The following is a 25,451-nucleotide window of genomic DNA, read 5'->3' on the forward strand; positions in this document are numbered from 1 at the left end:
TAACACAGTGCCTGGCACAGAGCAGGTTGGGCGTGTGGGTGAACAAGCAGGAGGGAGGGGCGGGACCGCATCTTCCGTTGTTTCACCCACGGCTGGCTGAGTCTGTGTGGGGCCCGGGGGTTCTGAGCATTTCCCTCTGAGCCCAGCCTAGCTTCTCTCCTGTGCAGCCTTAGGACCTGTTTGTCCCTCCTAAGGCGCATGACCAGGAGCTCGCACGGCCAGCCTGTTCCAGGGTGATCTGTGGAAGATGTCACCTTGGTGGTGTTCTGAGGTGGAGGCCAGATGTGGGAGCGCGGCACAGGCCAGGAACGGGAGGCTGCAAAGACTGCTTCCTGCGCTGGGCACTGTGGGAGGAAGGCAGAAAGGAAAGGAGGGAAGGGGGGAGGGAGGAGGAGAGCAGGGGAAAGAGAGGGAAGAGAGAGGCCCTCCTGTGTGAGAGGTGGGCTCAGGAGTGGGGCAGACGGGCATCACAGGCAGCAGAGAGCAGGCCCATGAGAAGGGAGCTGAGGTCTGAGCTTCTAGAGTCTGACATACGCAGAAAGAGTGTGGACAGAATAAGTCTGCTCTTCAAGACATGCACATCAAAACCACTCTATGATCCACCTCACCCCAGTCAGAAGGGCAGCTATCAAAATACAAATAACCACAAGTGTTGGCGAGGATGTGGGGGAAAAGGCACACTCCTACATTGCTGGTGGGACTGCAAATTGGTGCAGCCAACATGGAAAGCAGTATGGAGATTCCTTGGAAAACCGGGAATGGAACCACTTTTTGACTCAGCTATCCCTCTCCTCAATATACCCAAAGGACTTAAAATCAGTGACTCAGCCATGCCAATGTTTATATAGCAGCACAATTCACAATAGCTAAATTGTGGAACCAACCTAGATGCCCTTCAGTAGATGAATAGACAAAGAAAATGTGGCATATATACACAATGGAATATTACTCAGCAGTAAAAGAGAATAAAATCATGGTATTTGCAGGTAAATGGATGGAATTGGAGAATATTATGCTAAGTGAAGTTAGCCAATCCCAAAAAACCAAAAGCCAGATGTTTTCTCTGATATGTGGATGTTGGTCCATAATGGGGATGCAGGGGTCAGGGAGCATGGGAGGAATGGAGGAACTTTAGATAGGGCAAAGGGGAGGGAGGAGAAGGCGGAAGGGGGTAGGAAAGATGGTGGAATGAGATGGACATTATTACCCTAAGTACATGTTTGAAGACACGAATGGTGTAACTCTACTTTGTGAACAACCAGAGATACGAAAAATTGTGCTCTATATGTATACTATGATCTAAATGCATTCTGCTGTCAAGGATAATAGAATAAATAAATAAATCTAAAGTTAAAAAATAAAGACAGTACAGAGCTGGGTGGAACCCTGACTCTGTCACTAGGTACGTAACAAGCGGGTCTCCGCTTTCCTGAGGCCTGTGAACACCTGTAGGGAGGTGGACTCAGTCCAGTGAGGGTGCTCGTCCCCCAAGGTGCCCCTGCCCTGGTGTAGGGCACATAGTGTAGTAAAGATTCTAGCCACAGAAGGGCCTCAGGGACCTCTGTCCACGGTGGGGCTGTCTACACACCCCGCCTCATCCTTGGGGGGACACTCAGTCTATGACGGCCGTGGAGGGACTCTCGACACAGGACACAGGACACAGGCAGGACCAACCAGGTGAAAAAGCAAGATTGGTTAGCAGATTGGATGGTAAGGTGAAGTTTGTGAAGGAAAAAGGGGAGAAAAAAGAAAAGTATGTGTGTGTGTGTGTGTGTGTGTGTGTGTGAGAGAGGGGGGGGGGATGTGTGTGTGTCTGGGTGAGATGGTGACCTCTGCACAAAACATCTCTGGAAGAATCAGGCAGCATCTGGCAGGTTAGGAAAGAAGCTAGGTGGTGGAGAGCTAAGGAGATTTTTCTCAGCTGTAACTTTTTGTGCTTTTTGAATTTGGGGCCCTGTGTAACCTACAAAGTGGGATCCATAGCCAACCCCTCTGACCTGAGCCTTAGCCCCTTCCCCACCCCATACTGCTCCTGTGTCGGGCACCCCCGAGGGACAGCCTTGCGGTGTGAGCCAGGAGGACCGAGGTTTCCACCGAGATACATGATCATATCGGCTCTGGTAATGATTGCCTGTCGGTTAATTTTGGCTTCTTCTTTTGCACTCAGGGGAAGAAAGGTGACGTGGGCCCACCAGGAGCCCCTGGACCACTGGGGCTGCAGGTAACTACTGCCTTTAGACCTTCTTCTGTAGGAGTGCTGCTTCCTCTGATTCAGGGAGTGGCTGGGGCTTCTCAGGTTGGAGCCAGAGTCCTGCTAGTCACTACCAAAGTATTAGAGAGAATGGTCAGTAGCCATCTCTGGCCGTTGGTGTAGCTCTCCGGGGACAGCACGTGGTCCCCAGGAGGGTGAATCAGGGAGCAGAGTGGTGGGAGGGTGAGCTGAGGATGGGAAGGAGCCCTACCAAGTGGCCAGAAAAACCAAAGGACAGTGGGGACCCGGGTCCTGGTGTGGGTCTGACTTCCAGCCTGCTGGGACTGTGGCCAAGTCCCTTCCCTTCTTTGGGCCTCAGTTTCTGTAAAGTCGGGGGATGAGGGCCTCCATCCCAAGGCCTCTGGCCTGGGCAGGGACTGCTCGTCACCCCTGCCTGTCCTTCCATCTCTGCCCTCTCCTCCTGCGCTTTCTTCTCTTGGCCTACTCCTATGGTCCCCAGGACCCAGCTGGTCACCCTGCTTTGGTCCTGCTCCCTGCCTCCACGCACTTCCCGGTGGGCCATCTGGTGCTGCCCCAGCGGATCCCCACTGTGCCCAGTGCAGTTGGCAGACTCAGGGTCCCCTGGTGTTTCACAGATGAGGGACAAGACCCCAGATGCAGAGGGATTAACTCCAGTCCACGTCTGCTGGGGAGGCATCTGACATCAAACCAAATCCCTCACTCCCCAGGTGACCTGGGCCCCTTGTTTGCCAATGCAGCACTAAGGAGCCCTCTGCAGGGTACCATGGTGTGACCAGAGGGACGATGCCTGCAGCCCACACCTGGCATTGCAGGTGTCCAGGTCCCTTCACTCTTCTGTGCCTTGGATCAGTTCCTCCCGCTTCCCATGCCCAGTCTTGTCCCCAGGTTGGTGAACTCACCACACAGCAGTGTCATGGGGAGAAGATGTGGAGTTAGAGAGTCAGAGAGGCCCGGGTTCACTACTTTCTGATGAGGGGATCCTGGACATGTCATTTGACCTTCTGACTTTGGTTTTATCATTTGGTAAAAATAAGAATACTGGGTTAAAGAGAAAAGCAGACTGTGTCCGGAGACTATGGGTCCCCTGGGCACAGTGAGCACCAGGGGAGCGATGGCGGCCCTCCCTGTTCTGGCTGTACTGGCAGCGAGCAGGTGGAGGGAGTCATCCCCAGACCCTTGTCTGGCTCCCCCCAGGGCTTGGTAGAGCAGCTGGGCTTAGCCCTGCCTGTTCCCTGAGGGATACCTCTGTTCCATGGGGAGCCACGGCCATCCGCCTTCCGCCAGGCGTTACTGCAGGCTGCACTTGGAACCCGCTCCTGCTGCTTGCTGGCGTGAGTGTCTCCTGAGTCTTGGATTTCACTTCAAGCCCCTCTCAGTTGGGTTGCGAAAGACCACGGAGTGAGGAATATATCATTCACCATGATTCACAGGGTCCTAAAGATTCCACACCCATTTTGGTATTTTGTTGCTAATAAGTTAAACTAGAGTGGGTTTGGCATTTGCTGTCTGTCCTTGCTGTTTGACGAGCAAAGCTTGGCTCTGTTTTAAAATGTACCAGCAGCCAGGTCCAGTGTCACACCTATAGTCCCAGCTGCTTGGAAGGCTGAGGCAGGAGCATCACTTGAGCCCTGGAGTTCGAGGCCAGCCTGGGCAACATAGTGAGACCCTATCTCAAAAAAATAAATAAAAAAAACCCCGACAATATAAAATTCACCATCAATGAAACTCTATCAGATTATCTTGATTTCTTTTTTTTTCTTTACAATTCTGCTGTCCTGGGAAACATAGTTCTTTTCAATTTGAGCTTTGAAGCCATTTTCATTTAGGATCCCTGCATGCCAGGCACAGGACTGGGTGCTGAAGACGTAAACATGACCAGGCTTCCCACAGCAGAAATTTGCCTGGCACAGTGCGTGCGGCCTTACTCAGGGAACCCAGAACCAGGCGGCATAGAGTATGCTCAACCTGGTGCCTGCGACTGGGCCACTGCTGAGGGACATGAGGCCGCCTTCCAGCCAGCCATGCCTGAGCCGAGAGGCAGAGTTTCTGTGGGTGTTTGCCACCCCTCTGTGCCACTCTTCCTAGCATATCCATGGGCCTGTTACCATTTTCTTCTGCTTATCACCTGGGTGTTTGTTCATTTGTTCCTTGAGTCATTCTCTAAGCCAAGCTCAGCTCTGCAGCTGTGAAACCTCAGTAGCCACGATCTGTCACCTGAGGAGCCACATGCCCAGGGTGCAGAAAGACGTGCTAACAGAGACGGTGTCCCTAGTGTGTGCCTGGGTTTTGTTTGTATTCAGGTAGGGCGAGGCCAGTGGATCCGAGGCCATTAGACCAGGGCTCCCCTCTATGGGAATGGTGCCACCGAAAAGATAGTTGATCACAGTTCCCATGTGGGGGAGTGGGGGGGCACTTCTTGCAGAACTGCATGGGGCAACATCAGAGTTGGTCCAGAGATCAGAGTGAGGGGAAGACATGGGGAAGAACCTACCTGAAGGCTCTGAAGGGAGGAGAGGCAAGGAGGCTGTGTAGTTGGGCAGTTTAGGATTGGTGCAGAAAGATGTGCCAGCAGAGATGGTGTCCCTAGTGTGTGCCTGGATTTTGTTTGTATTCAGGTAGGGCGAGGCCAGGGGATCTGAGGACATTAACCAGGGCTCAGGCTCTAGGCCATAAGGCTGGTCTCTGGTTTGCCTGGCTTCTGGTCCTTGAGTGACTTTTGGCAGGATAGTGTCCTATTCCAGTCTACAGGAACCTGGTGGAAGGCTGTAGGTGGAGGTAGGGACTAGGGTTTGTCAATTTGCATATTAAAGTCTTACTTGCAGGTAAGTTGTTTATATCTCTAGAAGCTAGTTCCAGGGATCAGCAAGATCTCAAGATGCCAATGCATCCTAAAGTGGGGCGTGGGACTGATTGATGAATACTAAAGGACAATCTACTGTACTGAGCTGGGTTTGGAGAGTGGCAGGGCTCTGTGGAGGCCATACAGAGTCCCTGCACTGACCTGGAAAATTGTGGCGATTCCAGAGTGGCACATCCCTGAAAGGGCAAGTGTTAGTCATTTTTGACACAGGCGGCTTATGGGAGGAATGAGGCTCACAGTTCTGGAGGTTCAAGTCCAGGATTAGGTGGCCCATTGATGTGGGCCTTTGGTGAAGGTGGGTGTGTGTGTCAGAGTGAATGCTCACGTCTCCAGCCGGGAACAGGGGATGGAAGAAACTAGGGGACTTTGGTCCCTTTCGAGGGCACACCCAATGGCCTGAGGCCCTCTCACTGGGCTCCACCTCTTGGAGGTCCACAGCATCCCCAACACTCATCCTGGGACAAAGCCTTTCACGTCGGGTCCTTGGTGGGACATTCTTCATCCCGCCATAGCAGGCCAGTTGCAGAGGGGGAGGGCAAGCATGTGTGTGCAGCTTCTGCCATCACCAGACTCTCCCTTACTACTTCATACTTAATTCTGTCAATTCTTTATAACTTCCTGTGAGCAAAGGGTGCTTGTCTCCACTTAGGGTCTAAAGAAACTTGGGCTCAGAGTGGTGAGTTAGTTTGGCCTGTGGGGGGAGAGGTGCCCAGTAGTTCCTGTGCGGACGCAGCCCCAGGGAAGTGGACAGGCGATAAGAGGCTTTCTGTGCCTCCTTTTGGAGATGAAAAACCTCATCTGCTGAAACATCCTATAATAAATCTGCATATCTGCCCTGTCCTTTATGAGGATTCTCTTCTCTGAAGGGCGCACCACAAGGGCAGTACCGGTTGGTGCTGTGGGGCGTATGGAGTCCCCTCAACTGGAAGCAGCCAGGGGCGGAGGCTGGCCTTAGAGCTTGGTGGTGATGTGCCTGTGAGCCTCAGTGCAGGATCCCCTGAGGCAGGCAGGACCACAGTGGGGCCTCAGGGATCCACATCTGAGGGGAAGACAGATTGTGAACACCTTCCCAAAACGCCAGTTTCTCCAGGTTGCGCAGGTAGTGTGGTGGCTGTGTGGATTTATGCAAGCACTTCTCAGGCAAATCCCCCCACACACTCGTACATGTACTTCAATGAGAGCTAGGTGTAATCAGGGTACCTATTTGCTATTTCTTTATTAATGATAATTAGGCTGATTGGTTATTTATGCATCATCATTGTAACCGCTAATTGCATTAGATAGCTGTGTATTCCGTGTTAGAGGATCAAATGTTGTTTCGTTAATAATAATTGGTCTGATTGGCTAATTAATATGTGGAGTCATTACTTAGTTGTTTTGTTAATAATAATGAAAACAGTCGTGTTTTGTTGTATTCATTTAGATCTACTGGCTCATGTGTCACTCTCATTAACAACTGGACTAACCAGTTATTTAGATATCTTTATTAATGATTAGGAGAGGAGAAGTATCAGTGGTGAAGTCCTCCCAGGACGGCTGGTGTACATAGTTTCTTCCTTCCGCTCTCAGTGACCTGCAGTCTTCCTGCTGCCCTGAGTCTCAATTACTTAAGGCTATGAGGTGACATGAGGCCACCTTGCATTTGACCCTGGACACCCAGAAGCCCTGTTTGTCACATGAGCTCCCAGCTCTCCATCTCTCTGCCAAGAGAAGAGCGACCTGCCCACTGCACCCCGGGGGGTCCTGACCTTGGTGGCTCTTGCAATTCAGTCTTTCCCTTCATTTTCCCCCATTTTTTCTTGAGCCTTGGTCTTCTCATCTATAAAAGAGGGAAATGAGGTGAGGAGTCCTTGGCTTTTCGGCCGCTGCTGCTCTGGCTCGGCTGTGGCCACTGGAGGAGGAGGGAGTCCCTTGTCTCTAGAACACCCAAATGCTGAGGAGCCTGCAGCAAAATAGAAAGCAAGTCCAACATTGCTTTCCTACAGTTTTTCAGTCTTCTAGTTTTATTTAGAAACTTACCAGTGAGGTGACTCAAACAGCTGGTCTGTTGGGGTTGCTCAACTTGATTTTCAGGAGAAAAGGGGTGTGGGGTGAAAGTGCCCATAAAAGCCCATCAGAAGGCCCCGGGGCTTGATTCAGTCTCAGCTGCAGTTATGGAGCTTCACCATAAGGTTCCCCAAGGCTGGAGGATGCTCAAGAACCACGACCCTCATCCAAGAAAGTCGAGGTAGTGTCTGGCCTCGCTGTGGCCTGTTATCTTTTCTAGAAAATCCAAAAGCCTCTCCCGGAGCCCTCAGCTCACAGCTCTGGGCACACCAGCACCCTGTGCCCTCTCCACTCACCCCCAGTGGCCTCTCTGGCTCAGGTTCCTAAGGCTCTTTCTTTATCTCAACACCTCAAAGCTGAGCCCGTCACTCACTATGCCAAACCCACTGTCCCTTCCCCTACAGAATATTTCCATGAAGGCCCCCCCAGCGTCTCAGGCCACATCCATGTCCCAGTCCAGTTGGCCACTGAATGGTGCCCCTGGTCTGCACCCCTCCCTGGTGTCCCTGCCCTCTGGAGCCGGCTCAGGCTTCCTCCCAGTTGGCCTGGTTGTCTGCCTCCTGGTCCCCTCTCCCAGTGGAGTCTAAAGATGGCGGAAATCTGCCTTCTTAGCTCAGTTCTGCTGTGTCGCTCTCTCAGGGGACCTCTATAATATTTGTGCTCCCTCAAAGACAAATCCCAGTGTTTCCCACTTACCCCAGCACACTGCCCATCCCTTGTCCCGAGTCCCCACACCCTGAGCCCCCTGTTCCTGTCCTTGTACCATCAGCCTGGGCTCCACTGTTCCATCTGCTTGTGGTGCCTGTCTCTTCTCTCCCCTCCCTTTTCTCAGGCTCCCCTTGGTCCTTCAAGACCGAGCTCAGCTTCCCTCAGGTGCTGCCTGACCTCCCCACGTGCTTCACCTGCTTCCTGCGACTTTACAGCATCTCTCTTGTCATTCTCTAACTCTCCCCAGGGAGTGTCTCTGGGGCTCTTCCACATGTCATGGATTCCCGTGACTCAGCTCTGCAAAGAAAGTGCTGCACCCGCTCTCCACTGGCAGGAGCAGAGGCCTCCCCCAGTCACACAGCTGCTGGGGCACTGAGCTGCCTGGGGTGCCTGACCCTTGGGTGGCTTTCCAGGGGGTCACAGGCATGGTTCCTTTATTCTACCAGACTGTGGTTTTCTGGTGAAAAGGAAGGGTCTCCTCGAGGACAGCGTGTGCTGGACGAATCCTGGCTTGACTGGCCCCTTCTTCCATTCTGGGCTCCTGTCCTTCAGGGCTGACATTGTTCCTCATCACGGGAACACTGTACTCTGCCAGCAGTGATGGGTGAGGTGTTTGCCTTTCCTTTCATCCCCTAAAGCCTCTGTGGGGACAGGAGCAATATCACATGCAGGTTGTTAGAGGACAGAGCTGCCATACAGCCTGGGTTGGTGGGGTCCCAAAGGTCCCCTTAATCCATGTCACAGGGTGTCTCTCTGCTTTTCTTTTACCTCAAAGCAAGAAGATAGCACCCAGCCCCATCAGGCAGACTCTGTTAGGTCGATGTGACACCCCAAAGCTGAGGATTAGAAGATAGTGTGACGCCCAGGGCATGGGAGATGCTCATCCAAGAAGGACGAGATTGTGTCTGGCCTCTGTTATGTTTTCTCATCTAGAAAATGCTGACACCTCACCTGGAGTCTCTCTGCCAGGCAGAGGACAGCACCTGGATTTGAGGGTCCTTGGTTGTGTCCACAGTGAACATCACAGATCTGAAAGCTGCGTGTGGCCTGGACACACAGCAAAGCTGGGCTACCCAGCAGTACATTGGAGCTGCAGGCTCCGTCTTTCACCCCAGGCTGAGAATGAGTGGCCATCTCGTGTCTGACCACCCATGTCCTCTGCTGCCCTGGTCCTGTCCAGTCTTCTCTGAGCCTCTACCTCTCCAGTAAAGACAGGCCCAGGCTGCAGGCAAAGAGAGTGGGAAGGGCCTCAGATTGGCTCCTCAGGCCAGGGCCCACGGGCCCTGGGGATCCTGCTGAAGCGCCGTGTTTCCTGGAAGCTGCAGGTGCCTGTGCTGCTGCTCGCGGTGTCCTTGCTTTGCTGAGAAGGGTGAGCTGGGAGTGGGGGGCTTATTCCCAGCTCATCCCCTAAGGAGTCCAGTCCCTGCCCAGGGCACTGCCCAGGTCGGCTGGGCCCCAGCCGCTCCTTCTCAGAGCAGATGTCCCCAGTGGGAACAGATGCTACCCCAACCCCAAAGACACACCAGGTCTAAGTGACCTACAGAGAAATCTAAATCTGGTGACATCCTCTTTGCTTTTTGATGCCTATTTGTGACTCACATATGCCCCTCCAAGGCAGAGAAGGGAACAGTTCATGGATGCAGCAACCTGTGCCATTTTTTAGTGTGTATCGCCCTCTGGTGGTCAAATCTCTGAACACAAATTGCTTCCTGTTCATAGGACTTCTAGAATTTTCTCAGCTCTATACCATGCTGGTTGATGAGGGAGACAGACAGAACAAGAAGGACTGGCCCTTGATAGTCTCTGGGACAGAGGAGCAGTTGTGCTGGCCCTGAGCATGGAGCAGGAGAGATTAATTCCACCTGGGGAATTAGGAAGGCTGAGGTGCCAGTGGAGGACACGTCCAGAGAGAGTCCTCTGCAAGTCCTTGAGGTTGAGTGGGCAGTGATTGGCAGTAGGGGAGGTGAGGGGACAAGGAGGTTGTGGACAGACCTGGAAGAATTCTGAATGCACGGTGGAAAACCCAGGACATAACCATCAGGGACCCAGAGCTACTGAGGGAGTTCTCAGCTGCGAGGTCACTGGGTGATGTAGTACAGGGTTCTGGGTGCTGTCAGAGCCTGTCAACACTCAGGGCTCTAAACCCCCCCGCCTCTCTCTGAGGGCCCCACTGTTGCACAGCTGCAACTGGCCCCTGTGTGACCCACTGCCCACCTGTCTCCCTCAGTGTCCTCCAGACAGCAAGCTGCCTTTCTAAACACACATGTGACCAACAGGAATCTTCTTAGACTCTCTTCGTTACCGAAGACTTCTGGGCAAAGTTGTCTCTTGGCCTTGGCTCCCAGTTCTCTGGGGTCCTGGCCCTGTCTACGTCTTGTTCCCATGTGGAGCCATTGGCCCTTGCTCAAACACAGAGCCCCTTTAACTCCAAAGGCCTTTATGGGCCTAGCTCCACCTGCCGTGGTCAACCTGGCCTGTGGGCAGTTTCTTCTGTCTCCAGGACCTAGGAGTCCCCTCTGACCACCCTCCTTCCTCCCCCAAGTGCAGAGGGTTGCTCCTGCTCTGTGCTTGAGGCCTAATCAGGGCACTGATCTTTTCTAACACAGTCCTCTCTTTACCCCTTTCTTCCCTCCCCGCAGTCACCTGCAGTGCAGACAGGAGCTGTCCAGGTGTTTGGTCACTAGTGGTACCTGCTGCCATTCGCAGCCATTGAAGGTGTCCAGGGCACAGGTGCAGGGAACGGACGATGGCAGTTACAGGCCTGGGGTGCAGGCCTCAGGAAGGACTGTCCAGCCTGGCCTGCATCAGGCTCAGGGAGAGCTTGTAAAGTACAGACGCGTGGCTCTCCCCAGGCCTACAGAAGCTGCAGGGCCAGGCTCTCAGACCCCTGCTGTTCACCCAGCTCTGGTCCCTGACTAGTGATTGGGAATGTTCTGGAAAGTCTTTGTGAGTGGGTTAACCCACTGTGTGCATGTGTGTGGGCATGTGTGTATGTATGTATTCACTTTAAATGTTCAAATATTTTAAATGTGAGTGTAATAGATAAAATTGAAACAGAGAGCTCCAGTCTTCCTCAAGCTGGGAATAACAGCTCCTGGGCCATATGGGTTCCGAGGAAGCTGAAGCCTGACTTGTTCTCTGGTTCAGCACAGACTGGTTCATCTACATGTGTGTGTCACAGGCTCTATCAATTGTAACTGCTTCTGTAGCGCCCACAGAGAAGCAACCTAGCTGCTTCTCCCCCATTTTCTCAAAAATTCATTTTGACTTTTTACACTGTTTGCTTATTTCTTAGAAGGTGGGCGTCAGAATCTGGCCAGCCAGGATACAGGCAGGTTTCTGGTTGGGCGAGGTAACAATACAAAGGTGCTAAATTCCCGTCACCAGAGAGCCACACTTGCTAGTGTTTTGCACGCTGTCCTCCAGGTCTTTCCTTTTGCTCTTGTTCCTTTCTGTTGAAATAAGACATCTCAGATAAAGCCAAGCCCCTCCTCGTCATTGTGCCCACTGCCCTCTTTCTCTCTCAAATGCCACCGTCACCAGGAGGCTGCTCTGTGCTCTTTTGTAACCACCCTGCTCTCTCCTTACAGGGTCCCCCTGGACCACCTGGTGTCCCAGGACCCCCTGGACCAGGAGGCCCCCCGGTAAGGTCACTCATGGTGCTTCCATGCCTGTGGGGTCAGGGGCATCTGCCTGCATGGACACTTGCCTTTGCTCTGCCCAAGTCCAGTGCAGAGGTGCCAACAGGAGGACCTCCTCTCACAGACACCCCCACGTCTCTGGACTTCCAGGCCTTTGGGTTCCTTTGATCATAAATAGCAAGTGAGCCAACCCAGCACTAAGGCTGGTGGCTGCTGGAGACGTGGTGCAGGTGGCACGTTGGGCTCCTGGGCCCATTCAGGTGTCTGCAGACATTCATGACTTGACTTTCAGGCAAAACAGGACCAGGGCAAGTGTTTGTCAACATTTCCCCTCCCATGTTTTGGGGGACAACTGGAAACTCCCCCTACTAGGCCCTGGGTGGGGCAGACCCAGCAATGGGCAGAGGGGGCCATTCCTTCCTGCCCCAGGTGGAGGTGAACATGGCAGGGACCCCAGCTGCTGACCAGATAAGCTGTGGGGTGCCCGGCTTTGGAGATGTGTCAATTCTGCATCTTACTGTGCCAGTATGGAGGGTGGTGGATGCCCAAGAGGTGCCCTCCTCAGAGCCCTCAGAGGCCAGGACCCGGGCCAGGAATGGAGTCGGGGCAAGGATCATATCTCCAAATAGCCTAACAGCCTCCCTGTGCTCCCTTCCAGGGTTTACCTGGAGAGATTGGCTTCCCGGGCAAACCTGGGCCTCCTGGCCATGCGGTGAGTGTCCTATGGCGTCTCCCTCCTACCTTCCCCCTCCTTCATTGCTCGGGGTCAGGCCATTGCTGCTGGCCCAGGGGCGCCCTGAGAACTGAGGACTTCCCACGCCCTTGGCTCCCTGCAGCTGGTTCCAGGCCCAACACGCAGCTCTCTTTCCCCTTCTGCAGAGTCCTCCTGTCTGTCTCCTGGGACTGCTCCACGTGTCCTGGCCAGGGTGTGGATTGGGGCCACTCTTCCCAGGCTACCACCCTTGCTATTGTTACCCAAAGACACATTTGAAAGTCCCTCGCTTTGTAAAGTGTGACCCTTGCTTTGTAAGGTGGGACGACTTGTCCACAGGGACGCCCAGAGGGTAGCAGAAGCAAAGCCCCAGATGAGAGAAAGGATACAGGTGGGGCCATCTTCCCATTACTGTCCCGTCAGTAGCAGCTGTTGTCCTGATGAGGTTTTTCCCACCTGTGAGCTGAGAAGACCCTGGAGGTCTCAGGGGACCGCTGGTTGCCTTCAGGTCCTGCAGGTGGAGCTCAGCAGCTCAACCATCACATTGGAGCTGGGGGTTAAAGGCAGGGTGTCTTCTTGCATGTTGGTGTGTCCTCTTCAGGGCAGGCTGATGCAGTGGCTGGCAAGACTCTGGCACCATGTGACAGAGAGCTGGACATGCCTGATGATCTGCCCCAGGGCAGCCTCTGCTCCACTCTAAGGGATTATTTCTTTGGAACATGGTGTCCTCATGGAGCTGCTGAGTGGGGGGGGGGGGCATGGCACTGATGGAGGCTCAGACACTGCAGAAGGACGAGGAGGAGGCAAAGCAGGCTCTGCAGTGCATGGCAGCTCTCCCCTTCTCCACGGACCACAATCCACTGGTGCCTGTAGATGGAGCTCCCAGGAGACAGCCCCAGAGGTCTCTGCAGCACCGGCACTCTGAGCTGGGTTGAGCCCCCCAGCGCATCCTGCCAGACCGCATCAGACATAGACACAGTGTTGTGGCGTGTACTTGGATGAACTGACACAGACCTGGAAGGAACCTCTGGTGAAGTGCATTCCTTGGACATACAGTCAACTGCAGTGTCACCAAGAAACATGGTGAAATGGGTGTCTTCTGGCAGCTCAAACACATGAGTCTTTTGTGACCCAGTGGGTTCATCAAAATGTGTATCAGTGTGAAAATTCAGAAGAGCGAGTGTGTTATGTGAACAAAAACATTTTAAAAAAAATCTTTTACAGTTTTCTGAGGCCATGGGTCACTTCAGATTTGAAGTGTGGCCTCTGGCTTTTGTGACTGCTCTTGGTTAAGGTCATTCTTGGGTTGCTCCAGGTGGCCTTGAACGAATCTCCTGCAGGTCTGTCCAGTGATTCCCATGACACTGCTGTTTGGATATGTCCCTGTCTTTTCAATAACCAACAGCCCAGGCTGGAGACTCAGGGCATCTTAAATAGGGTGATAGCAAGTTCTGGGGCAGAAGAAACACCCGGATTATAAAAGAAAATACCTTTTACTTTTATTGAAGCATTGAGGATTGAACCCAGTACTTCACGGGTATTAGGCAAGTGCTTTGCCACTGAGCTATATCCCCAACCCCCAATTCCATTTTTTAATTTTATTTTGACACAGGGTCTCACTAAGTTGCCCAGACAGGCCTCAAACTTGTGATCCTCAGCCTCCCAAGTAGCTAGGGTTATAGGCATGTGCCACTGTGTCTGACAAGCATTAACTTTAAATTTTTTTTAAATTTTTTATTTGTTTTAATTAGTTATATGTGACAGTAGAATGTATTTATGCACTTTGATATATCATGCATAAATGGGGTATAATTTCTCATTTTTCTGATTATACATGAAGAATCACATTGGTATGTAGTCATATATATGCATAAAGTAATAATGTCTGTTTCATTCTACTCTCCTTCCTGTCCCCATATCTCCTCCCCTCCCTTCAATCCCCTCAACCTAATCTAAGGTAACTCTATTCTTCCTTAGTGCCCCCCCCCCCATTGTAAATCAGCATCTGCATATTAGAGAAAACATTTGGCCTGTGGTCTTTTGCAATTGGCTATTTTGCTTAGCATGATATTCTCCAACTCCATCCATTTACTAGCAAATGAAACCATAGCTCATGAGATCTGTCACCAAGAGAAATCACGTACCTTACATCCATCACTGAAGAACATGTGTGTCCCTGATCACCATTGAAAGCCCAGGGGATAAGGAGAAGATGGAGTGTCCCCGGTGTAGTGGAAGGAACCCAGGAGTGGAGCCAGAGATCCTTGTGGGTCCCCATTACTAGCTGTGTGACCTTAAAGGAGTCACTCAACCCTGGAGTTCTTGTCCCCTCATCTGCAGCAGCTGTAGTAACAGCTGTCCTGCCGCATTGTAAGGAAGGAGTTTAAATTGGAAAATCCAACGCGGAGGCCCTTGGTGTTCATTCCCACCAGAAAAAAAAAAAAGACAGTAGTTCCAAACCAGGCCAAGTGCTTGCTCTTCTGAAGGACGAGGTGAAGGAAGGATGGGAGTGGGAAGGAGAATCGTGTGGCAGAGAGACTGTGGAGAGCAGGGCAGTAGTTGGGGGATAGTGTCACCCCTAGTGCTCTTAGAAGCTGAGAGAAGGAACGAAGCACAGAGGTCCTGTCCCTCCTTGCCCACCTGCACATCTGGGGAACTGGACCTGTGGCACTGACCAGAGGTGCTCTGTCTTAGCAGCATAGTGTGTAAGGAGACCAGTAACTCTGGGGAGGGGATGCAGCTGGTGAAGGAGGAAGGCCTGTCCCCCCAGTCTCAGAGTCAGCTCCTGGATCCAAACAACTTAGTGCAGTGTTTCCTAAATATGACTTTTATTCTAATTTTATTTTTTTCCTACCTTGACCCAGGGGCCACCTGGAAGGGATGGGCCGAATGGATCACCAGGCCTGCCGGGATCCAAGGTCAGTACTCCCAGGTTGGCATGAGTTTGGAAAACAAACCCAGGAGCAAAAGAGCTTCTTGGTTGTGGGTGCATTCTAAAATGGCCTTGATCAGGACCAGGTTGAAATGTTTGGATTTACCAGGTCAGATTGGGAGAGCTCTTTATTTCTACTTAGATAACTGGGGAAGGATGTGGAAGCCTTGGGCATTAAAATCAATCTGTTTCAAACAAGTATTTATTTTATTTGAGGGAATTCTCTCAAATGCCCTTATTAATGTAAGAGATTTCAATCTAAAAAATATTCCAGTTGGGCCCAATATAGCAGGATTATTAAGATAAAAGTCCAAGTTAAATATAAGAAAGTAGAGAAGCAAAGTCATAGCTTAAATATTTCAAGAGAATACTTATGATTCAACAAGTCTTTTTAAGAAATAAACTTTCTTTTTTCATAGCCAACAGCAAAGGCTCAGGAACTCATGTCAATAGTCCTTGTAAGGCAACTGTTAATGGCGATGTCAGAATACTAGGGGACACTTCATTCCAATAAACAAATTTAGAAGCTCAATGTTTTTCATGACAAAATACAGAATAAGTATGAATTTAACTTTTTTGTGTGAACATTTTATGGAAATATTTTCCATTTTTCTCCCTCATCATTAAGGAGACAATGGCTAACTAAGTACTTTGCATTCTCAAAAGTATTTATTCCCACAATGCTTTTACTCAAAATCTCTCATTAAGAAAAGTGTCATTTCTGGTCAATCATAATTATAAAAGTAAAATGAGAGCCGTGGGATTTGAATGGCAGGAGGTGGCACATGCTGTTGTGTTGGATCACCAGAGTTAGGCAGTCACTCGGGACCATGGAGTTCAAGTCCACCCGAGGACAAATGGTCCTCTTCCTTGCTCATCTGCAAAGATGCAGGGATTCCTGCAAGCAGGGGCCTCGGCTGACTTGCTTTTATTCCTTACAGGGAGACCCTGGAGAGAGAGGGGAAGGCGGCCTGCCTGGGAAGCCCGGACCTCGGGTAGGACTTTGCCACCTTGTTCATTGCACTCCTCATGGTTTTACTGGGTATCCTGGGCTGTGCGGCAGTCCCAGGCACCCCAGTGCGTGTCAGCCAGAGCTGGGCAGAAAGCAGATGATTGAAAAGGGGCTATTTAGAGGGGTGAGAGGGGTAAGGGGCTCCAGCTGGCCATTAGCATCCCCTGAGGCTGGCCACAGCTGAGCCAACACCCGCTCCAGGGCAGAAGGTGGGAGAGGAAGGTGCCTGGAACCAGGGAGACCCGTGGAGAAGGAGCATCCCACTTGTCCTGCAGGGAGGAGCAAGGGGGACATGCACACGCCACTCACCTTCTCTTGGCTTCTCCTTCCCTTGCTCCCTGAGTTTTGCTTTCCTCTGATGATTCCTAGTGCCTGGAGCCTCCAGGAGGCAGCCCTGGAGTCGGCTTCCTTGGGCCTCCAGGGGGTGGAGGGAGTGAGGAATGGGTGGGGGACTCGGAGTGATTTGGACCCAGCACCTGCTGTGAGCGCAGAGCAGCTCAACATCTGGACCTTGTCCGAGGCCAGCATGCAGTGAGCACGGAGGAGAGGCCGGGCCTGCGAGTGTGCGTGCTGTGTGCTCAAGGACGTGCCCCTGTGGCTCTGGAGAGTCTGCAAGGAGGACTGCCCCTCCGGCCCCTACCTGCGGTGCTCCCACCTGTGAGGTGTGAACTACTGAAGGACGGTGCCCACTGCTGGCCTCTCCTGTTACCACATGCAGTCAGGCGTGCGGTGGTGTCACAGCCAGCTTTGCAGGAAGGAGGGAGTCTCCACACCCACCCAGCCAAGCATGGGAGGGCCCGACTCCACCAGGTGGCTGGACGTGGCTGGTTCTCACCTTGCTGGCCAGTGGGGTGCTGCCAATGGGCAGATCCCGGAGCCCTCCTCTCTACTTAGAAGGTCAAATTAAAGAGGAACAGGGAAAAAAAAACACGCAGAAGAAATTGAACCCAACTGACTCAGTTCATGCTGGCTGACCCAAAGTGTGGCAAGAGCGTCCCCAGGCACCATCCTGGAACCTTCCACTTCTGAAGCCTATATTGTGAGAACTGAGCCCTCCCCCTTTAAGGGCCCAGCGAGTCTATCCCTTGCCCTTCATATTTTAAGATTCAATATTGGTGTTTAAGAAAGTTGGGTTTTTGGTAGGTCGGCTTCTGATGGCATGAAAAAATGTTTGTCATCACTAGCAATTAGAGAAATGCAAATCAAAACCACTCTAAGATTTCATCTCACTCCAGTCAGAATGGCAGCTATCATGAAGACAAACAACAAGTGTTGGTGAGGATGTGGAGGAAAAGGTACACTCATACACTGCTGGTGGGACTGCAAATTAGTGAAGCCAATATAGAAAGCAGTATGGAGATTCCTTGGAAAATTTGGAATGGAGCCACCTTGTGACCCAGCTATCCCTCTCCTTGGACTATACCCAAAGGACTTAAAAACAGCTTACTATAGGGACACAGCCATATCAATGTTTATAGCAGCACAAGTCACAATAGCTAACTATGGAACCAACCTGGATGCCCTTCAGTAGATTAATGGATAAAAAAAAAATGTGGCACTTATATACAATGGAATATTACTCAGCAATAAAAGAAAATAAAATCGTGGCATTTGCAGGTAAGTGGATGGAGTTGGAGAAGATAATGCAGATGTGAAGTTAGCTAATCCCCCCAAACCAAATGCTGAATGTTTTCTCTGATATAAGGAGGCTGATTCATAGTGGGAGAAGGAGCATGGGAGGAATAGACGAACTCTAGATAGGGCTGAGGGGTGGGAGAGGAAGGGAGGGGGTATGGGGTTATAAATGATGGTGGAATGGGATGGTCATTATTATCCAAAGTACACGTATGAAGATACTAATTGGTGTGAATATACTGTGTAAACAACCAGGAAAAAAAGTTTATAATGGAGCTGGGAGTGTGGCTCAGTGGTGGAGCTCTTGCCTCACACATGGGAGGCACTGGGTTTGATCCTCAGCATAAAAATAAAATAAAGGTATTGTGTCCACAGACAACTAAAAAAATTTTTTAATTTTAAAAAATGCTTATAACGATCCCCAAATCATTGAAACATAATCATTTTCTATGATTTTGCATGCTATCCTGAGGTGGTTGTTAGGGGGATCACAGGGTCTTAAAAGCATCTAGCCTAGCTATCAGGGTCCCCTTAGTTGAAATCCTGTTATTTCCAAGGAAGGATTTAAAGCATTTGGATGGGTTTTCTGTTTGTTTTCATTCTTCACTTCATGGAAGTGTTTTGTTTTTGAGTCAGCCATGCCTGATAATTGTGTGTTCTCACATTTGGGAGCTGGCACATAATCGTGGGCTTCTGCAGGAAGGATGCCAGCTTTCTCCCCTGTGGTCTTCAGGAGCTTCGCGTTCCCTGTGTGTGGCTTTGCAGTAGAGGGTTGATTTCGAGGAACCTGGGGATGCAGTTAGAGGTCCCTCGGGGGCTTCCCATCTGTGTGCCTCACGTTTCTGGGAATCATCAACAACTGACAGGTTCAAGCACAGATGTCTTCTGCTCCGTCTCACCTGTGTCGCTTTTGCATGATTCTAGTGCTGAGTGCGTCAAATGTTTCTCTGAGAGTTGGAAGCTGAGTTTCAACAGTAAGGGCTTCTCAACCTGTGTGTGGCCCCAGAGGAGACCTGCCTGGCACAGGGTCAGTCTTGTTGCTTTATGTGGACCAAGTACCGGCTGAAGATGAAAACCCTTTCCGAGATGATTCTGGAAACCTTGGGGATGGTGGTGTGGAGAGTTCACTCTGGGCCAGTTGCTCTGCGGGACGCACAGGGCACCCACATTCCAGGGCTCGCTTCAAGAATTCACAAGGATGGCAGCTCCTTCTCTATGTGCGCTTGGATGGGGCTTCACAGCACAAGTTCAGGGGCATTTTGATGGACTTTAAAGTTTTTTTCTGACTACACTCTTATCCTTGCTCAGCAGGCACGAAGCAATTTCCCTTGCAAATGTCACCCTCCTAGCAGATTTAAAGTGACAACTTGAGTGCTGAGTATTTGCACAGTTCTGGCTACAGCAATTCTCACTAATTGTGCTTGTAAACATGGGGAATTGATGGGCGCATTGGAGTGCGTCTAGAATTTTAATATGTGCTGACTCCAGATGCCAGTTCCCCTTGTGACACCGGAGCTACGGGGTAAATTATGTGCTTACACTGTGCAAAGCCTTGGGTTATCCCTCCCTTTCCTTTCTTCTCCTCTCCCCCCTCTCCCCTCCCCTCCTTTTTCTCCTCCTCTCCTTTCCCTGCTCTCCCCTCCCCTCCCTTCCTTTTTATCTGTTGGCTTGATAAGTACTGATGGTCTGGCCTTCACTATCAGTTGAATCTGGCATGACTCTGGGGAAAATTCTTATGTGGGTGCACACTACCAACTCATTCACGTCCACTGATACATCAGAAAACCACATTTCTTTATGAGAATTTATACCAAAGATTTTATTAGAAAGAAATTGTCACACAAGAAGTTAGTGATATTCTAGACGTATGGTTAGCTAGAAGTTGTAGTCCCTCTCAGCCCCACCACTCACCTCTGTGCACGGATAGTTTAGGAGGGTGTGGTGGACACAGAGGCTTGGTTCCTAGGGATCAGAGAGAGAACCCCTCTTCCAGTGCCTCCCACTTCAAAGTGCTATCTAGGAACTGCCTTAGTCCCTTTTGGTTGCTGTGACAATATTACTTTAAACTTGGTAATTCATAAACAACAGAAATCTCTAGCTCACAGTTCTGGAGGCCAGGAAGTCCAAACCAAGGTGGCAACAGACTTAGTGTCTGTTGAAGATACCCTGCTTCATAGATGGTATCATATAGCAGTGTTTTCATTGATGGGATGGCAAGAGGGCTCCCTCTACAAGGGCACTAATCCAACCCTGAGAACTCCACCCCCATGACCCAATCACCTCCTAAAGGCCCTGTCTCCTAGTACCACAAACTGAAGATTATTTCAGTAGGAAAATTTTCAGGGGAGACATTGTCATAGCAGGACTCCAGTGGAGAAGAAGAAACTTTCAAAGGAACAAGACCAGTGTGTACCTCTTTGGGGTATACTGTCTGAACTAATCTTGAATGACTAACTGGGAACTTCATGTACGACTCTCTTTATGGTAGCATACCATGGGACAGGTCACTGAAACTCTAACCTACCTCCAACTACAGGGCCCTGCCTGTCTTTGTGAAGAGACCAAACAACAATCATGGGACACCAGTCACCTGCTCAGGTTTCAACAGCTTCCTTTCACTGTTGGTCCTAGCATGGAGTCTGTGTTTCCCTGGTAAGGTTTGCAGTGAATGGATTCAAACTGAATGAACTCTGACAGGACAGTTCCAGGAATTATTTCTTTCAGGAGAAGCAAAACATAATATGAGAAATGCTCCTCACTTTGGTCTTCACAGCTCATAACCCTCGGGCCTTTAACAATGCTCCATAGTGGAGAGCTGAGGGCTGTGGCTGCAGGTGCCATGGATGTGTGGACCCCCCTGGGGAATGAGCATGGAGGATAATGGGGTGTCTGTCATTCTGTTCCCAGGGTGAAGTTGGGGAGCAGGGCCTGGCAGGCCACCCTGGAGAGAAGGTCTGTTCATTTATGCCTTTTTCCATTCATTTCATTCTTGTTGATTTCTTTATTTGTTGTTATAAACTACATATTATGTAAATTGCTCATATGCCCAGAGAAATTAATCATGTCTTTTGGGAGCTCACTACATTGATTTCATGAATTCATTTATTTGCTCAATAACTGTGTATCAGTTGCTATGGTGGGCAGCAGGGTCACAGCCACAAACAAGATAAGTTGGACCCTGGAGAACACTTGAACAGCTGTAGTTAGTGGTGGCATATAATGTCATGTGGGGCATAGGAGAAGTCTTTCAGACTTGGGAATATCAGGAAAAATGGTGACGAGGTGACATTGTGATTGAGTCCTAAAGGACAGGAGGAGGTATACACCCAGATAGGTGAAATGAGGGTTCCTGGGAGAGGAGATATCTCACATGGGAAAGAGTGCGGGGCTGCCCTGATGGACACGTTCTCTAGAATTCTCCTTTGCCCACTGCTCTGCTTTCGGTGTGACATCCACAAGCCTAAAGCAGGACCTGGAGAGCAGTTAGCACATGCCCTGTGCCTTAGGAGAGCCCTCCCGTAGGTGCCGAGTGGACAGAGCCACGGTTTTGTTCTCACAGGGAGAAGCAGGCCTCCCAGGTGCTGCAGGCTTCCCAGGTGTGCGGGGAGAGAAAGGAGACCAGGTAAGTGTGGTCTCGTCCCAGCAAGGCCACTAGCCTGTGCCTGTGGAAAGGCCCCTGTGGAGTCCTTTGACAGGAGGTGGCAATTTTGACTGGGTGAATAGAGTAGTTCTCAATGTTGAGGAGAAAGAACTGGGAGGGGTGTCGAGTGCCAGAGTCCATGAATGGGACAGAGGACAGGGGCTGGGAGACACCCCTAGAAAGGAAGAGTGTCTTCAGAGAGAATTAATGGGAGCATTGGGTGGGAGGCACCCCACCTGCCAGATGCCAAGTGGAGTGTCAGGTGCTTCCCACCTAACTGACAGGACACCCTTTACCTTAGGAGGATTGAGACTTAGTGTGGGTTGCAACGTTTTCTAATTGTCTTTTACTATAGGGAGAAAAGGGTGACCTGGGACTTCCTGGCCTGAAGGGTGACCCGGGTGAGAAGGTAGGCTGCTTACTTCATGCTGATCAGTTACCATTCGCTGCTCTTGCCTTGGGTTATAGGAGTTTTAGTTTATTCAGAATGGACTTGTGTGGCTCCAAAGTACATTTTTGAGGAAACAATAAGGTAGACATAAACCTTGTTTGCAAGTATAGTCCATTTAGACAACAATAGAATCAGAGATGACATGTTCATCCAAACAATCTCTCCCTGAATTCCAGCACAGCTTTAGAAGGTAGGTGTCAGGGACTTAAATGTGTGGCAGGCAATGGAGTCTCCAAGAGGGTGAAGAACTCGCTGAGAACCAAGCCCTGTGTCCCTGACTCCTGTGTCCTCCTCCTGTGTCATGCACCAGCATGTCACTTGGGGTTGGTTCTAGAGCCAGCCACAGAGCCAAGGCAGACTGTCTCTGTTGCCCAGCCCTACTGTGTGTAGGTCACAGAAGGGTGACCTTGGCTTCGACTCCCAGCACTCTGTGCAACAGGCACAGTCCACATCAGGGGCCACTCACTCAGAACAGACCAATGGAGAGAAGGCAGGGAAAGGGCTACTTGCACGCATGGCTAGTGCAAAGGGAGACGGACCTGGGGTGGCGATGCCCTCTAGGGCAAGGCACAGCAAAGAGGCCAGGAAGGGCCTGGAGCAGATGCCCCAGAATCTGTGGAAGATGAAGCCTGTTGGGCATCCTGTTTGAAGGGTAGGGAAACAGACACGGCCAGCCTGTGGACTGGCACCCTCAGTATCTCGTCCTCCTTCCTCTTGCCTCTGATCTCCTCCTGCCAAATCTGGACACCAGAGGCAAGGTCAGTGAGACCATCAGGCAGGACGGGGAAGGTGCAGGGGTGGGTGTGGGCACCACATGGAAAACAAGCACAGCTATCAGCCAGCACCCTCTGTGGGTGAGGAGAGCAGGGCGTCTTGGTGCATGTCTGAAGCTACAGAATCACTTTCCAAGGACTCTGGTCCACAGTCCCGGCAGTTGTTTGAAGGGCTTCTCCCACTCAATCTCAGCAAGCAGGCTGCACTGTGCCTGGCACTGAAGTAGCACCCAACAGGCATTCCATCCATTTTGCCTCCTATCAAAGCCCCAGAGAAACACATGGGGTGGAAAAGCACATTGGACCTTTTAGATACTTGCTTGGTGAAGCACAGAACTAGTCAGCTGAGCCGCTGAGCCTCACATACTTGGAAGTGTGCTAAGATTTTGTCCTAGGTCGGTACCTGTCTACTGTACCTGTCTTCTTACACATGTACCTATGCTGGGATTTGGTGAGATGTTGCTTTTGGGAAGCGGTTCATTAGGTGGCACATGAGCGAGGTCGTCCCTGAAGCCAGATGTGCGTGAGTAGCTTGCCTCTGATGCTATCTGCTGGTTGCATGAGAGTCCAAGGGAGCTTTTGCTAAAACACTGTGAACTTGAACAGGTGTGAAAGGCAGGGTTTCTGTACAGTTGAGCCTCTGCGTGTCGTGATTTCTAGTTTTCAGTGTCTTGCTCTGGTAAGCAGTGAGTTCTGAGGTCATTTCCATTGGAATCCCTGTTTTACTGAATAGAGAGCTGAAGTCCAGAGAAGTATAGAAACTCGCCCAAACTTAGGGAGCTCTCAGACATGGCCAGAGGGTGCACAGGATCCAGGCAGCTGACTTCTCAAGCAGGCAACTTCAGCCACAATAGTCTGCATCCTTCCAACTAGATTCTAGACCGGGAGGGATGCCGCCCTCAACCCTGGCAGCCCAGGAAAGTCCCCAGCCATCCTTCCTGGTGCTCTCTAGCACAGACTGGTAGAACACTTCCTCTCTGCTAGACCATCACTAATAAAGTGACAGTGGACAAGATGCAGTTCAGGCTCCAAAAATCAGACTCTAGAGGAGGCAGCCATGGGATGGTTGAGAATCCCACCCTGAGAGCTGCTTTTCTTTGCTATTCATGCTCGGCCTTGGACCACATTACACCTGAAATCCCACAGTGACTTCATAAGTACACACCCACACAGCCCTCGGTGTGCTTGTGTGTGTTTGCCTGCATCTTGGTGGGAAGAGCGCTGTTACAGAAGTCAGAGGTAGCCTGGGTTCCCTTCCTGGCTCCGCGTGCTGTGTGGCTCTGAGTGTCTTGTCTGCCCCCCTGTGCCATGATGGACAAGCTCAAAATGGATCTGCACGGACCTCCCTCCAAAGGTCATTGTAAAGTGGAAATGATACTCGGCTTGTGAGTGAGGGCAGGGACCTACTATGGGCAGAACAGCCCCCCTGAGCACCGTCCATGTAGGGACCTTGCTAATCCTTAGGACAAACTCTGAGAGGAGATACGGTTGTCAGTCATATCCCCACTTTAGAGATGAGGAAACTGAGGCACAGAAAAGCTAATTCCATTGCCCACAGCTGCAGGATAGAGTCGAGAGCTGAACCTGCCAGGGCCAGGCTGCAGTCCTGGCTGTCAGCATCACAGTGCTGCATGCTGGGCCTGACCCTGAGAAGGGGGACACCCACACACCACCGGGCCTTGCACCCTCCCTCCTGCAAGGTGTCTGCTCTCAGGTTGTCCTTTCTGTGCTCTCTCCCTTCTGACCTTGCCCCTCCCGGCTCCCAGGAACACCAGGAAACTCATTTCCTGGATGCAGACGATACGGAAAGCTCGGTCTCTGTGCCAGATGCTGATTCAGTAATAAGAACAAAGTTTGAGGAAAAGGATAAAGATGTTTTATTGCTTTGCTATTAAAGGAGAAAGGCAATGGACTTATATCATGGACGCTCGCTTCCATTTCCAATGCCGGGGGGACAGTGAGGATGTGATGGCTGTTTCCAAGTATCATTATCCGTAGATCTAATTTACGTTTGACTAGTGTCCTTGAAAGAGCTGTTGTCCAGTCCCCAGGATCGGGGCTTCTTTATCCCTGTGGACAGTGAGGGGAAATTGCAGATAACTTGGCTTAGGACAGGAAAGAATGTTATGTTAACCTTGCCTCCCCATGGATGGGGAGGGGAAGAAAGAGAAGATAAAGGAAGAACCCAGGTGCAGTGGCGCACGCCTGTAATCCCAATGGCTTGGGAGGCCAAGGCAGGAAGATCGTGAGTTCAAAGCCAGTCTCAGCAAGTTAGTGATGTGCTAAGCATCAGTGAGACCCTATCTCTAAATAAAATTCAAAATGGGGCTGGAGATGTGGCTCAGTAGTTGAGTGTCCCCGAGTTCAATTCCCAGTACCCATCCCCGCAAAAAAAAAAAGGATGGTAAAAAGAAAAAAGGCAGTTTTAAAATCATCCTAAAGTGGTCAACAGCAAGATTTATATTCAAAGCGTGAAGTGGACCCTGTTATGTGAAAGGGGCAGAGGGTCAGGGAGACATGGAGGCCCTCCAGTGCTTTGGCAGGATCACAGGTAGACTCCAAAGCGTCCTGATGCCTTCCTGTCCAGAGAGAGAGGTAGCAACAATTTTGGGTAAAAACATTCAATATAAGACTTTACAGCAGCACCGTCCCCTCCTGACTGGGGTGCAGACCCTGCCGCTTCCTTGCCCCTCTGGGTCCCCCACTCTGTAAGCCTTTCCACCCGACTGACACCTTGTCCTCAGGTGGGGTGGGGCTGCTCCTTGCTCCTCAGGGGAGCCCAGAGTGAAACATCCAGGGGGAAGCAGG

The 25,451-nt window shown here is 51.0% G+C and overlaps 1 protein-coding gene across 1 annotated transcript in view; it reads left to right on the forward strand.

Annotated features, from left to right (window-relative positions):
* Positions 1–25,451, forward strand: part of Col22a1 (collagen type XXII alpha 1 chain) — a 229,501-nt gene that overhangs the window by 109,864 nt on the left and 94,186 nt on the right. Inside the window, exons 23-30 of the mRNA XM_046449181.2 lie at positions 2,168–2,221; positions 11,438–11,491; positions 12,147–12,200; positions 15,065–15,118; positions 16,074–16,127; positions 20,687–20,731; positions 21,339–21,401; positions 21,775–21,828. Coding sequence (XP_046305137.1) covers positions 2,168–2,221; positions 11,438–11,491; positions 12,147–12,200; positions 15,065–15,118; positions 16,074–16,127; positions 20,687–20,731; positions 21,339–21,401; positions 21,775–21,828 — 432 coding nt within the window. The remainder of the gene's footprint in view (positions 1–2,167; positions 2,222–11,437; positions 11,492–12,146; positions 12,201–15,064; positions 15,119–16,073; positions 16,128–20,686; positions 20,732–21,338; positions 21,402–21,774; positions 21,829–25,451) is intronic.

Source organism: Marmota monax, unplaced genomic scaffold, assembly GCF_021218885.2.
Source record: "Marmota monax isolate L192 unplaced genomic scaffold, Marmota_monax_Labrador192_F-V1.1 WCK01_AAM20220418_F8-fsc00073, whole genome shotgun sequence".
Lineage (NCBI taxonomy): Eukaryota > Metazoa > Chordata > Mammalia > Rodentia > Sciuridae > Marmota > Marmota monax.